This window comes from Panthera leo, chromosome A1 (assembly GCF_018350215.1).
Source record: "Panthera leo isolate Ple1 chromosome A1, P.leo_Ple1_pat1.1, whole genome shotgun sequence".
Lineage (NCBI taxonomy): Eukaryota > Metazoa > Chordata > Mammalia > Carnivora > Felidae > Panthera > Panthera leo.
In genome coordinates, this window is record NC_056679.1 from 44,373,881 (window position 1) to 44,388,739 (window position 14,859).

Consider the following 14,859-nt stretch of genomic DNA (forward strand, 5'->3'; position numbering starts at 1 on the left):
TGTAGTCATGAAATTATCCGTGTCACAAATATTGGTCTCTCCTCTTAATTGCTCAAGAAAAACAAGCCTTTGGTAACTTTAGTTATTGTATTCTACAATACAAAACAAATTACCAATAACCATTCCTGAACTAACTAATATACGGCCAGACATTGTTTCACAGCAGTTTGATGTTTTTTTTTTATTCTTATAATTCTTTTTGATAGTCTACCTCTTTTGACATCAGTAGGTAAATCTACAGAAATCCTTGTTCTTGAAGAATTTTCATCTCAGGAAATTCTCATTCTTGCTCTCTGTTATAAAAATAACCACTCCAGCAAATAAAATCTCTCCAAATAAAAATAAGTCAAGGTTGCTTGATGACTACCACACAGGCACCTGCTCTCCCGATATTCAAAGAAGCCATCTGTTGAAAAAGATGAAACACAACTTAAGACAATTTTTACTGTCATAGAATAGTATACAAATTGTAATATATTTAAAACACTCATATGTGTTAAAATCATAAATACATGTGCTTCTGTTTTCCCCATTTAGCCACAAGTAGTACAATAAAAATGGAAACAATGAAAATGGCATTTACAAAAGAGCAAAAATTTACATATTGCAGTTGTTAAAACCTGCAGTCATTTATGGGATTTTTAATACAAGTAATAAGATATTTAATGATTTTTAGTGACATAAAGATACTATAGAAAAGTTTCCAATGAAGATTTATTTCTGGGCTTGTATGGACACATTTCTGACAATACTTCATAGTGGTATCTTGGAATATATTTCAGATCAAATAGCTATTACACTTATTGAAATAATTTTGAAGTTATTTCCCCAGATAGTCTACTGAATTAAATGTGTTATTCATTCATTCTAAACAGAGACATACGGTGAAGTAACTTCAATATTTTGTCATAAACAAGCCATAATTACAATTTCTATAGTGCTTATTAAAAAAATTCTACCGTATGATAGTCATCAAAATGAGAATTGAGATGTTTTTAATAATCCTGAATATGAAACTGGCTAGAAATATATTAAAAACAATAATTTTTACACTTTGTAATGAAAATTTATTCCATAGAGGTAAGTCAAGAGTTGAATAATTTGAGCATTTTGATATGAAAGATTTTCATTACAGTTTTCTAAGAATAATTTATGCACATAAAAATATCAGAGTAGGCTAGAAATTACAGGATATTATCCCAAACTGAGAAGAAAGTGAATAAAATGTAAGAAATAAAACAGCTAAGAGAAAAATAATCTCAGATCACATATATTATCTTATTGATTGAGAAAGGATATGGTTTCACTCTCTAATATGAAAATCACCACCCATATCTACAGTTCTGTTAAATGTACTTACTGTTACCTGCCGTCCCTTTGCAGAGTTAACACATATGCACACGTGTGCACGCACACACACACACACACACACACACACAAGCACACAGAGCAACTTCCTATGTGATAATTTTTTATTCCTTTCATTCGTATTAAGAATAATTTTTATAGATCACCACATCATCTTTATAATCCTATCATGTATTGTTATTTTTGTGATAGGTATGTGAATGGAATGTCAGGGAACAATATATAAAGCAACGTATACAAACTGAAATGTATCTCACTCCAAAATGCACATACTTTCCATTGCCCCTCTTTTTAAAGTATTGTTTCATATCAAAGTCATCTAACGAACTTTTACAAAGTATATTTGCTCATGCCCTACCACTCAATAGGAATGGGATGAATATTGGGTACTTGTATTTTTGAAAACTTTCCCAAATACCCTCCAATGTTCATTCAATACTGAGAAATGCTGTGCATAGTTTCTAGAAAAAGTATAACATGAATAGCTTCACTTTATATCTACATCTACATCTCCCTACATGCATGAGTGTGTTTATAAAAATAAATCTCTGCACTTTGCAAAAATGTGTTGTTCCTCCTGTGATTCCTGTGCCAGTTAATGACACCACTCTCAAGTTACTCAAGATAGACACCTAGGGTACATCCACAACCTTTAGTTTTACCTCATCAACCCTACATCTGAATAATCATCAAGTCCTATAAGTATCTCTCCATCCAACCTAATTATACCTATTCCTGTCAGTTCACATTACAATTTTACCTTGAGTGTGAAGCATTGCAGTATGCCACCCCAGGATATGCCACTTTGGCATATTGATTATTTTGAATTAAAGGTACTTCAGAGATGATTGGTACAGAAAGGACTTGCTGACCCTCCTTGGTCCCACTGAAAGAGGGAGATAAATCTCCCATGTGAAAGGTAACCTCCCTGTACCAGGACACTAGAAGGTATCCTTATCACCAGAGATAGGGAATTTAGAGCCAAGAATGCTGTATAAGTAAACTTTGTTACTTCTTCACCAATTTACTACCACAAGCTCAAATCCCTTGTCAGTTCACAAATTTATCATTTTGTTGAAAAAGAATACAGCTTCCTGCTTTGGTCACTTCTTTGACTCTCATATTTTTACGGGGTTCCCATACATACAAAATTAATTTTTTATCCCATTCATCCATCTTATATTAATTTAATTATGAGACCAACCAAATAACCTAGAAGGAGTAAAGAAAGGTTTCCACCCCTACAGTGGATTGGTAAAATAACCTCCTAACAGATTTCTCTGAATCTAATCTTGCTTTCTCCTGTTTTTCACATCCTATCAAGTGCAATTATTTTAGAACGGAATTCTGATTATTTACTTCCCTGCTTAAAATTCATTAACTCCCATTCAGCCTTATATTAAAGTCAAGATTCTAAAAACATGGCTTCTGGCCCTGCCTCATATAGACCCTGTTTATGTCTCCAAACTCCTTGCTCACCACTTTATTTTTGGCCAGTACAACATGTTACATGTTCTTCCTGCAATTCTTTTCAAATTCTGTTTCTCAAACCAAACCATTCCCCATATTTTTATCTGACTATTAGCCACCTGTCAGGCCTCATTCTACATGCCATTTCCTGAAGGAAGATTTCTCTACCCAATACACTTAAATTCTATCATATTGCTAAGTATTTCCCTTACCACAGAATTTATCATGCTATTTTGAGCATTAATATATTCTCCATAAATACATTTAAATACTTGAGATCTTTTGTCCTTTTCCCCCTTGCTCTAACTTTGTATTATATATATATATATACATATATATATAATTATTTATAATTTTATAAATATTTTATTTTATAAATATTTATAAATAAATATTTATAATTATTTATAATTTATAAAAAATAAATATATATATAATAATTATATATATAATATATATATATTAATTAATTAATTTTTATTTATTTTTTAAACCTGCTATGTTCTCCCTCCAGGGTTGCACCTTCAACCCTAGAATGACAACCTAGAAAAGTTGGCCACAGAAACAATTATAAAAAAGAAACTGAGAATGTAGATATTTCACCAGGTTCCCCTGGAACTTATTCTCTACAGTAGTCCCCTCTTGAAGGGGGAATATGTTCTAAGACCTCTAGAGGATGCTTGAAACCATGGATAGTACCAAACACATGTTTTACTGTTTTTCTCCTGTACATACAGACCTATGATAAGGTTTAATTAACACATTAAGTACCATAAGAGATGAACAATAATAGCTAATAATAAAATAAAACAATAATAATAATATACTATAATAAAAGTTACGTGAATGTGTTCTCTCTCTCAAAATATCTTGTGCTGTACTCACCCTTCCTCTTGTGATGATGTGAGATGATAAAATGCTTATGTAATGAGATGAAATGAGGCGAATGATGTCGGCATTGTTACATAACATTAGGCTACAACTAACCTTCTGACAATACATCAGGAGGAGGATCACCTGCTCCCAAACTACAGCAGCCCATTGTTAACTGAAGCCAGGAAAAGCAGAAGTGCAGATAAGGGGATACTACCATATATCTATTGTGTGTAAACAAACTAAACTCATACACAACAGAACTGAGTTGCAACAGTAATATTCAACTAATTTATTTAAGAAATATTCACATTGTCTCTTACTCCATGCCAGCAATTTTGCTAGTCTTCGGGGAGATGATAGTAAATCACACACTATCTTTATAGTTATGGGTGGGTAAAACATAACAGCACTATGACAATGTGCCAAGACAACACATGAAAGGGTGATTTTACCCATACCAGGGGAAATGGAAGAAAGTTCTCTTTTTATGTCTTGAAGCACACATATTGTTTTTTTCAAATAAAACAGAAGAAATAAACCCAGTGTTAAATGACAAATCAAATTTATTAAAACACACACACACACACACGTACATATGTATACAGGTATGCATGTATTCTCGGTAAAACTATCTAAGACATGAATCTGGAAACTGATCCCTAATCTATTAACATTATTTATAATTAGCTAGCTTAGGAAGTGTTCCAAATATACATTCTTCGATATTTTAATATAGTTTGTTTATTTACTCTAATGCTCAGCCATTTGGGGACGCCAATGATAAATAGGATAACATATTGGTTTTGTCCATTTGTGGGGTAAATGGAGGGAAAGTAACAGGCATTGTCCAGCACATATGGGATTTTTTTGCCAAGGACGTAGAATCCTGAAAATTTTCAAAGTGATTTTGTGTGTGTCTGCTATCTTAAAAATATAAATAATGAAAATATATAGACATAAAATCTTAGAGTAATTTAAGTGCTTTACAATTAAGGTTTATTGTACTTAAACAAAGTTGTTGTAAAACATTTTTGTAAAGCTGTTATAAACCATTTTAAATACCACCTTCCTGTTTGTAAGTTGTTATATGATCCAAAACACAGCACAATAAAATACAGATGAGGGAAAATAGTCTTCAGGAGAATTTTACCTATTATTACTACACAGATTATTTTGATTTTAATTTCAGAAGAATGATAAGCAAAATGGCTCATTATTATAAACATGAAATGAAGATTACATTCTATCATTGATATGCCTGTAAACTTCCTTTATTTGATGTTCATTTGTGAAAGTGGCACATTTTAAATATGTATCATTGAACTGGTACATTTCCTTGGCAAATCAACAATCATTAATCCATGCAGTGTCTCCTTTGTAAACACTAGGGAATCAGAAGGAGGATAGGTTAAAATATATCCTCTAAAAACTTAGTGCAATAATTACAAACTGCTTTTATATTTGCTGCTCTTTGGATAGGAAATGATTCTTTTTTTAGAATTAAAGTGAAACACAGAAAATCACATGACCTAGTTTTCCAAAATTTTCCCTTCTTTCCTTCATTCTGCCTTCTTTTTTTCCTTCTTAGCCAAATCCATTTATCTCCTGTGAAATCAAAGGATTTTCTCTTAGGGAAGGGTATGATCCATAAGGCAGTCTGGACATTCGGAATTTAGTTTTGTACTTCAGATTCAGCCTATTTCAATATTGTGATTGAACATATCGAAACTGGCACAATCAAGGAAGTTATTTATCTTTAAAAGTAAGTATCTTTAAAAGAAATTTACTTCAATCAGTGTTCAAGTTCTTCAGATAAACTTTGTTCAATTTCTGCAACCCCTCCCCCCTTAAAAAAATGAACCCTCCATCCACTGAGGAATAGTAGGAGATGAGGTTCTTATTCTGCTTCAACTCAATAAGACCTTTGAATCTCATTGCATCCATTGATGGAAATGGTTTGTTTATTGGAATGGTATCTTGCTTCTAAGTTTCTGATAAAGGGGAGGAATAATAGAAGCACTGAGAAATTTGGAGTAGAAAGTAATAAAATACAGGGACACAAGTCTTAGAATATATCCATTCCCTCCGTTAAAAGTGAGGTCATAGTAGTTATACTGAATAAGGGGTTTTCCATTATAATTTGGTTGCACTGCCCTTATTTTCCCCCAGCACCCACACATGCAACACAAATCCTCAGCTATGTGACCAGACAGGGAGCTGCCTTATTCTAGCATTATCCTGAGTCTCTAACTACAGTGTACTATATATCAAGGGATAGCACCTCACTTATGATCAGCTAATTATTTCACTGAATCTTCCTGACCAAAGTGATTGTCTGGGAGTGAGCACTTTCTACATGACAGATCATTTAGAGCCCTTTGCTGTTTGTTTCTTTGTTTTGTTGTTGTTTTGTTTTGTTTTTTAATTAAAAAGCAGGTGTTTTGTTTTTGTTTTTGTTTTCTGTTTTTGGTTGTGAGGATTGCTACTTGGGGTTTCTAGTATCTCCACTCCATGGTAAATGTTCTCTGCAGTCGGTAACTGGGCCTAATAAAGGGAGTAAAGCAAAAATGGGAGGCAGGAAGTTGATTTCTGTAGCTTTCCATCTTCTTATTCCAGCTATCTCTAAAACCAAATATACTAAAGTTAGGATTTTGTGAACCAATATATTCCACTTTGATTTTTTTTTGTTTCAGCTAATTAAAATTCAGTTACTGTTCCTTGTTATTACTTATAACAAAGTGGAAATCCCATTGAAGCATGAATATCACATTTTAATATGAATTTTATTAATTATAAAATACATAAGAGAAAAGTACACAAAAACATGTGATTTAGTGAACTTTTTACAAAATGAACATGAAAATGGGCTAAATCAATCACTTGGGGTTCAAGGAAATTTAGAACGAAGTAAATGAAGTAAATTCTTGTATTTGAAGTATTATGCTGGCAACACTCTTACCTGTGTCCACTCATTTGTTTGTGGATCATAGGATTCCATAGTGTTGAGGTATGTCTGCCCATCATAGCCACCAACGGCATATAATCTGTCACCAAGGAGACAGACTCCAACAGCATCTCTGGGCATACTCAAAGGAGCCACCATGGTCCATGTGTCTGTTTTGGGATCATATCTAAAATGTAAGGAAAATAGGACATAGCATATCCTAACCACATTCAACTTTGAGTATGTGAAAAATACTCTTTCAAAAGCACACCATGAAAATCAAAACTGTGTTTTTTCTAAAAGCTCAATCATTTGAGCAGATGTTCAAGAGTTAATATCCACAATGTCTGGCTTTCTAAACTTTAAGGTGTTTAAAAAATATACATAGACTCTTAGTTGGATGCACAGTCACTTAGCAGAAAAATTTGCATCATGATTTCTCTCCAAGGGAGTCGGATATGTAAGCCACTATTTTCCACTGTAGAATGAAGTTCTGTCAAACAAACATAAGCAAAATGCTATGGTAATGATACAGAAATAATGGTTAAAAATCTGGGAGAATTATGGAATTCCCCCACAGTTGAAGTCTCCTTTAAATCAGGTCTGAAAGTGTAACCTAACTTTTCTAGAAAGAAAAGGAGAAGTTTATGCAAAAAAAATCTGAAGTGCTAATGAAAATGCATGGCCAGCTTTGAGGAAAGCAGGGTTGCAGAGTGGCTAAGTTCAGGGAGGTAACAAGGAGCAGAGTGCCTGAAAGGGTAGTTTTTGATCAGCTTATGCATTGTGTGATGGGTAGGAAAGCATTCTGTGTTCCAGTAACGAAACTTGGGGAAAATAATTACAACATGAACTGAACTGTGCTTTAGTGGCTTTATTTGGGATTCACTGTAAGGGAGAGATTGGTAAATCAAGACACTGAAGCAGGGGGCCCAAGTTATCATTACTGAATTTAAACCAAAAATAATTTAATTTCCAGAAATTCTGATTTCCATACATTATATATGAATATTTCGTATTTTGAGTGGCAGAAGCCTGAAGAATACTTTGGTGAATGGACTTTACTTCCGCTAAGAAGGATTAAACCACTTCTTTGCCTTTAACCTGCACCTGCAAGGTCAGATACGGAAATGAAAAAGCTAGTACAAGCCAAGCAGAGTAAATATAAAAGAAGACAGGGTCAAAGTTTTTTGTTTTTTTGTTTTTTTAACAGACACAGCAAACATATTTTTAGTTTGTTCTTCTACTCAAATCTTGTGTTTCACCAATTGAAACTTTCAACCCACAGACTCCTAAAACAAAGAAACAAACACAAACAAGCAAAAAAAAAAAAAAACAAAAAAAAAACAAAACAAAACAAAAAAAAAAAAAAACAAAAACCTACTATAGTTTATTGAAAACAAAGAAGGTTGTTACAAAAGAAAAGGCTGAGAATACCCCAAAGATCTGAAATTTATATTTCTCTGTATTCATGTTATCCAGGATGCTACATGCATTTACATGCCATGGTTGGAAAGGTTGTGACAGCCAAGATAATTTACGTGAAATGAGAGACTGGTTGAATGCCTCCAAAACCAGGACCACCATGAACCATATGCTATCTAGCAAATAAAAATGTAATTTTACATGCTGTAGTTAATAAACTCAAAACATCACAAACAAAGGCACCGATAGACACACATAAACACTTAATCTATGCCATCAAAATCTTATCATGAACATTTTGAAATATAAAAGACTTTTTTTAAATAAGGACAAAATTGGAACACCTGGGTGGCTCAGTCGGTTAAGCATCTGACTTCCGCTCAGGTCATAATCTCATGGTTCATTAGTTCAAGCCCACCCCCCCCCCACCCACCCCCGTCGGGCTCTGTGCTGACAACTCAGAGTCTGGAGCCTGCTCCAGATTCTGTGTCACCCTCTCTCGCTGCTCCTCCCCTGTTCATGCTCTGTCTCTCTCTCTCTCTCTCTCAAAAATAAATAAACATTAAAAAATTAAAAAGAAAATAAAAATAAGGACAAAAAAGAAGAGGAGGAGGAAGAAGAGCAGGAGAAGGAGAAGGTAAAGGAAGAGAAGACATCTCAAGGAATGAAAATAGTAGAATCCAGAAAGTGGAACATTTTATAGGTTAGCTGACTGAATTTTCCAAAAACTCAGTAGCAAAACAAACAAAAGCCCCAGTTATAATGAATAATTAGGAAGAAGTAGCTATTCTAAATAAATTTGACTTCAACATGAGAAAAAATGAGTGGACCTTATTTGGATCCCTATTCAAATAGACCAACTATTAAAAGATGAGGTATGTTGAAATTTTTAATATAGCCTGGGAATTAGATTTTAATAAGGAATCATTTAAGTTTTTATTAGTACTGATAATAGCATTGTTGTTGTGTTTAAAAAAAAAAAGTCCTGTTCAATTTTGGTTGTTTGTTTCAAGATGAATTTAGAAATGTTTGAGCTAGAATGATATGTTTGAGAATTTCTTTGAAATACTTAAAAAAGAGGGAAGGGGAAAGGCTGAAACAGGAATGACACATTGGTGATAGTTGTTGAAGCTGGGTAATGAGTATAGGGAAGTTTATTGTATTGTTTAGTTTTTTGTTTGTCAGGAAAGATCTGTAGTAAAAATAACCTTAGAAGTAAGAATGTATAATACACTTTAATTTCAGTGAAAAGTGAACGTTCTTTACACTTTATTCATTCTTCAGTAAAATTCAGGTGGCTTCTGTCACAATCACTTCACCTAAATAGCTTTTTCTGAAGTCATATTTTATCCCTCATTTAATTGCTATTCAGCTCTATAGAATTTTTTTCAACTATTGTCTGCAAAGCAGACTTTGTCACTTGGCAAAAAGGCAGAAGAACTGAGAAAATAGCCAACACTAGTGTGTGAAGAAATAATAAGTTAATTTCTGAAGACTTATGAAATTTTAAGTGAAACTCAAATATTGAACAATTCTCAAATACTCACATTCCAAGGGAAAATAAGAAAATGCCAGTATGCCCTATATTTAGTACACATTTAGAAATGACATTCTATATTTAGAAATAGATGTCATATATATATATATATATATATATATATATATATATATATATATATACTGGCATATATATACATATATACATATGTGTGTGTGTGTATGTGTGTGTGTATAAAATGTGTATATAATTTTACAAAATTCCTAAAGGGAACTTTACAAATTTAATGCATTCTAGAAATCCAGACCTTTGAATTGGATATACCTGTCTTCAGTGCTATGTAACATATTTTTTTGTAATAACAAACTTTTGATTCATATCTGGCAATGATGAAAATTGAAATTTATATATTGCAATTCAAAAATGAAATCTAACCCAAACAAAAACAATCCAACCCCTTCCTACCCATACACACACTCTCTCCTAGATATTTAGAAAGTAAATACACAAATACAAGGTTACCTACTAGTGGTTATTTTGTTTTTTACATTAAGGACTCTAAGTTAATTTTTCTATATTCAGAACTCAATAGATTCACCTTTCAGCCCAGGGATATACAAAATTGTAACCCCCTAAAGTGAAATAAACAGACTTTTTTACCTGAGGAGAGGATCCACAGATGTATAACCATTTCCCAAACAATTATTAACAGTGAACTCTGTCATTGTTGGGGGTGGGGTTCACTTAGTTTTCACTAAGTTCCCCCAATTTTTTTTTTCTGGTTGCCTGTTCATTTTTTTGAAAGAGAAAAAGGTGGAGTGGGAGGGGGTTGACTGTCTTTTTGTATTTAGGCTGTCAGCCTTTCCTACATCTCACCTTGGCCTTTGTTGTCACGGTGTGAGCTCTGTATCAGGGACTCTATTAAACTTTATAGCCCTCAGGAAAGAGAAGTGCCAGCATGTAGGGGCTAAAATTGGCTATAAAATGAAAACTTGCTGAGGGCATATGAGAGTCACAGAACAAAACTTAGTGTCTCATTGAAAATCTCCATTGAAGCTTTTGAGGTACCATTAGTTTTTTAAGCCCCCCCTTTTTTTTACATTATTTAAGGATAAAAATTGATCTTAAAATATTAAAGGGAAACTTTTTAAGTATAAGAGCATTACCTCAGTAACCAATAAAATTAAAAATACTCATTTTCCTAAACGTGTATGACAATATTCAGCTACAAAGCAAATTAAATGACATAGAAGAGATCTGTAGCCAGGTTTGTTCGCCTGTAAAACAAAACAAAGCAAATAAGTAAAAAGAGAAATAAGAAAAGATGAGATCCATCCTACAAAAATAAACTTCTCTGAAAGAGCTTTTAGATTTCTAAGAAATGAATTATACAATCTATAGTTGAATTTTCATAAATTATTTGAATTAGGTAATCAAGTGTGACAATAATGCTGGTCAAAAATAAATAATTTCATTTTTCCTGTAAAGAAAACGAATATCTACCAGGCCTCATGAGATTTTCAAAACAGATGTACCTTGACTTCAGAAATTTTCATGACAGGAATGGAAAATAAATTAATTTTAATAAAATTAATTTTTAAAAACTTCAGAACAACTGTAAAAATGTTCCTATAAACATCCTTGCTCAGATATTTTCATACATATGTGTATCTAATGGGTATTTAGGAATAGAATTTGTGGGTCAAAGAGGAGGTATATTTTGAAATGTGGTAGATACTGCCAATTGGTATTATAGAGTCTGGGCAATTTAAATTCCCACCATGAGTGTCATGAGACTTTCGGTTGCTCTCCATCTTCTCCAGCATGTGGTATTAGCTAATTTCACTTTAGCCTGTCTAGTAGGTCCTGGTATGACATTGTGACTTTAATTTGCATGTCCCTGATGACTCCAAGCGTTTTTCCCAATAGTCATTTTTTCAAGAGCTCTTTTCCCAATCTTCTGCCGACTTTTTCTAATGTTTTTAAGTTCTTTGAAAAATCATTTCTAGAATTTAATTTTTGGAAACAAAGCCTTTGTTGGTTAAATGCGTTGCAAATATTTTTCCCACCCTCTGGGGTAAAGTTTTAGTCTTCATGCTATCTTTTGAGGAAGGACCTTTTTAAATTTTTTTTCTTTTTGACTAATCTCTACATGCAACATGAACCTCAAACTCATGACCTCAAGATCAAGAGTCGCATGTTCTGTTAACTGAGCCAGCCAGGCGCCCTGATGAAAGGTATTTTAACAGGAATATTTGTCTTTATGAATGACTCTTTCCAGATTCAGTTTAAGTAATCTTTCACTTCCCTATAACTGTAAAGATTACCCCCTCTGTTATATTATAAAAGCTTTGTTTCTTATTTACATTTAAAATGCATCCTGAATTGATTTTTGGTATGATATGAGATGGAGCTAAAACTGATTTTTTTTCCACATGAGATGTGCTCTTTTGCCTTTGCCGTAAGTCAAGATTCCTCATATGTGTGATTCTATTTCTGAACACAAATCTGTTTCACTTGTTTACTCATTTGTACTAGGCCATTACCACAATATCTTAAAGTAACTTTTATTAGTTGTAACATGTAGTACTTCAAAGTTTTCTTGAGATTTGGGGTCCTTTTCATTTTTATTTAAATTATAGGATTAACTTTTCAACATTACATCCATAATCACACTCGACAAACATTTACAATTTTTTAAATTTTTTTAAATGTTTATTTATTTTTGAGAGAGAGAGAGAGAGAGAGAGAGCGTGCGCACGCCCGCACAAGTTGGGGAGGGGCAGAGACAGAGAGGGAGACACAGAATCCAAAACAGGCTCCAGGCTCTGAGCTGTCAGCACAGAGCCCAATGTGGGGCTGGAACTTGGGAACAGTAAGATAATAACCTGAGTCGAAGTAGGATGCTCAACTGACTGAGCCACCCAGTTGCCCCAACAGTTACAATTTAAATAAGGATTGCAATGAATCCATAAAACATTTTAGAGGACAATTCTTCTGTTCCATGAATGTGGCATTTCCTTCCATTTATTTAAGATTTTTTGAAACTTTTCTCAATATTTTATTTTCCGTTTAGAGGTACTGCATATCTATTGTAAGATTCATTGCTAGGCATTTTTTAAACTTTTTAATAGCAATTATTTATTTATTTATTTAAAGATTTTATTTTTAAGTAATTTCTACACTCAACATGAAGTTCGAACTTACAACTCTAAGATTAAGAGTCACATGCTCTAGTGACTGAGCCAGCCAGGTACACCTAATGGCAACTTTTTATACATTAATTTTATTATAGTTTGCAGGTAGAAATGTAATTAATTTCATATATTGACTGAGTATATAGCAAACTTATTAACCCACTTTTTAAATCAAATAATTTCTAATTAGACTGTGGTTAGATTATCATTAGATCTTTATCATGTAACCTTGAATAATGGCAGTTTTATTCATTCCTTTCTAATGATTAATTTTCTTTCCATAATTGCTTTACTACTGGATACTCTAATAAAATGTTGACAAAAGTGGTATTAACATTCATTTTTTCCCTAATGAAAATCGCAAAACAACATATTTCAATATTTCACTACTTTTCTATTAATTTCTCTTCCAAGTTTGGTGAGAGTTTTTATTATGGTAGGTATTGAATTTTATCATTTTTGCATTTATTCAGATGTTTATTTATGACATTGATTTACATTGATTAGTTGTTCAATGCTAAACCAAACTTGTATTTCTGGAATAAATGCAAATTGGTTGAGGTTTGATTTGTTAATATTTCTTTTGGATGTTTGCATCTATGCTCATGAGTTTAACCATCTTTTTTTTATTTGTTTCTCTTGTTTTTTTATTTCCTACATAGTGTATAAAAGATTTTACTTTTCTATAAATTTGCTCATTTCAACTAAAATTTCAAATAATGGCATAAATATTCAAATAGTCTCTTTTTAGAGTCTCATAATAGTGACTCATTCATTTCTTTTATTTTTAAAATTTACTTATTCATTTTGAGGTAGGGGGGAAAGGTGCAGAGAGAAAGGGAGAGAGAATCCCAAGGGGGCTCCATGGAGCCCAATACGGGGCTTGATTTCATGAACTTGAGATCATGAGCTGAGCCAAAACCAAGAGCCAAAACCATGACCTAGGGAACCAGAGGTCCCTACTCATTTCTGATATAGGTAATTTTTTTCTCCTTTTCCTTCACAATCTAGCAACTAGCTTTTAAATTTTATTGCAAATATTTTTAGAGAAATAACCTAGGTTTCTTTTTAATCCTCTCAATTTCATGTTTGCTTTATATTTTGTTAATATATTTCAATCACTATTTCACTTCTGTTTTGGTAGTTGTTTTAGTCCAATTTTTGTAACTTGAGATTGAAGCTTAAATCTTTGCTTTTCAGCTCTTTTAACTTGTTAAGTACATGCACTTAAGTCAATAAATTTCTTTTCAAGAATTTCTTTGGAAATGCTAGAACTTAGTACCCCATGTTACATGTCACAGGAGTAGATTAGTCTCTTGGCAATTTATGATACATGTGGTATTCTCCTTATGTGAACTTTTTCAGTAATTCAAACAGTCTTGCCTAAATTGCATGGTTCCTTAAATGATTTTATTGTGTGGTATAAACAGAGTTTAATGATGTACATTTCTAATAAGATCTTGAGGAGAGGTTGGGAAAATTGGGAGGCCCCTCTTTTTTTTTTTTTTTAAGTTTATTTAGTTTTGAGAGAGACAGAGAGAATGTGAGCAAGGGTGGGGCAGAGAGAGGGAGAATGTTAAGCAGGCCCCGCACTGTCAGCCCAGAGCTGGGCATGGGTTTTGAACTCATGAATCGTGAGATCATGACCTGAGTCGAAATCAAGAGTTGGATGCTCAACTAACTAAGCTACCCAGTTGCCCCAAGACCTCTTTTAATGATAGTGTGAATTTGTATTTTTTATAGAAATACCAAGTCTAGCGTGAAGCATTTGGAAAAATCTGTAGTGAAAGGAATATAATTTTTAAAAAGGAATTTCTTTAGCTACATCCCACAACATTTGATATATATTTTCGTTATCATTAAGTTCAAATTATTTTCCAGTTTGAGTCACATATCATTTCAAAGTATCTCCTAACTTCAAACAGTTGAACATGGGGCACCTGGCTGGCTTGGTCTATAGAGTATGCAACTCTTGATCTTGGGGTGGTGGGTTCAAGCCCCTCAGTAAGCATTGAACTTAGTGAAAAACAAAAACAAAAAACAAACAGCTGATTAATTCCCTAGTTTAATTTAGTTTAATTCCC

General features: G+C 33.0%; 1 protein-coding gene across 2 annotated transcripts in view; it reads right to left on the reverse strand.

The window, feature by feature from the left end:
- Nucleotides 1-326: 326 nt before the first annotated feature.
- Nucleotides 327-14,859, reverse strand: part of KLHL1 (kelch like family member 1) — a 353,595-nt gene continuing 339,062 nt past the window's right edge. For both annotated transcript variants that reach the window (XM_042904084.1, XM_042904077.1), the window contains 2 exons: nucleotides 6,674-6,845; nucleotides 327-406 (listed from right to left, as the gene is read on the reverse strand). In XM_042904084.1, the coding sequence (XP_042760018.1) occupies nucleotides 347-406; nucleotides 6,674-6,845 (232 nt within the window). In that variant the 3' untranslated portion in view covers nucleotides 327-346. The remainder of the gene's footprint in view (nucleotides 407-6,673; nucleotides 6,846-14,859) is intronic.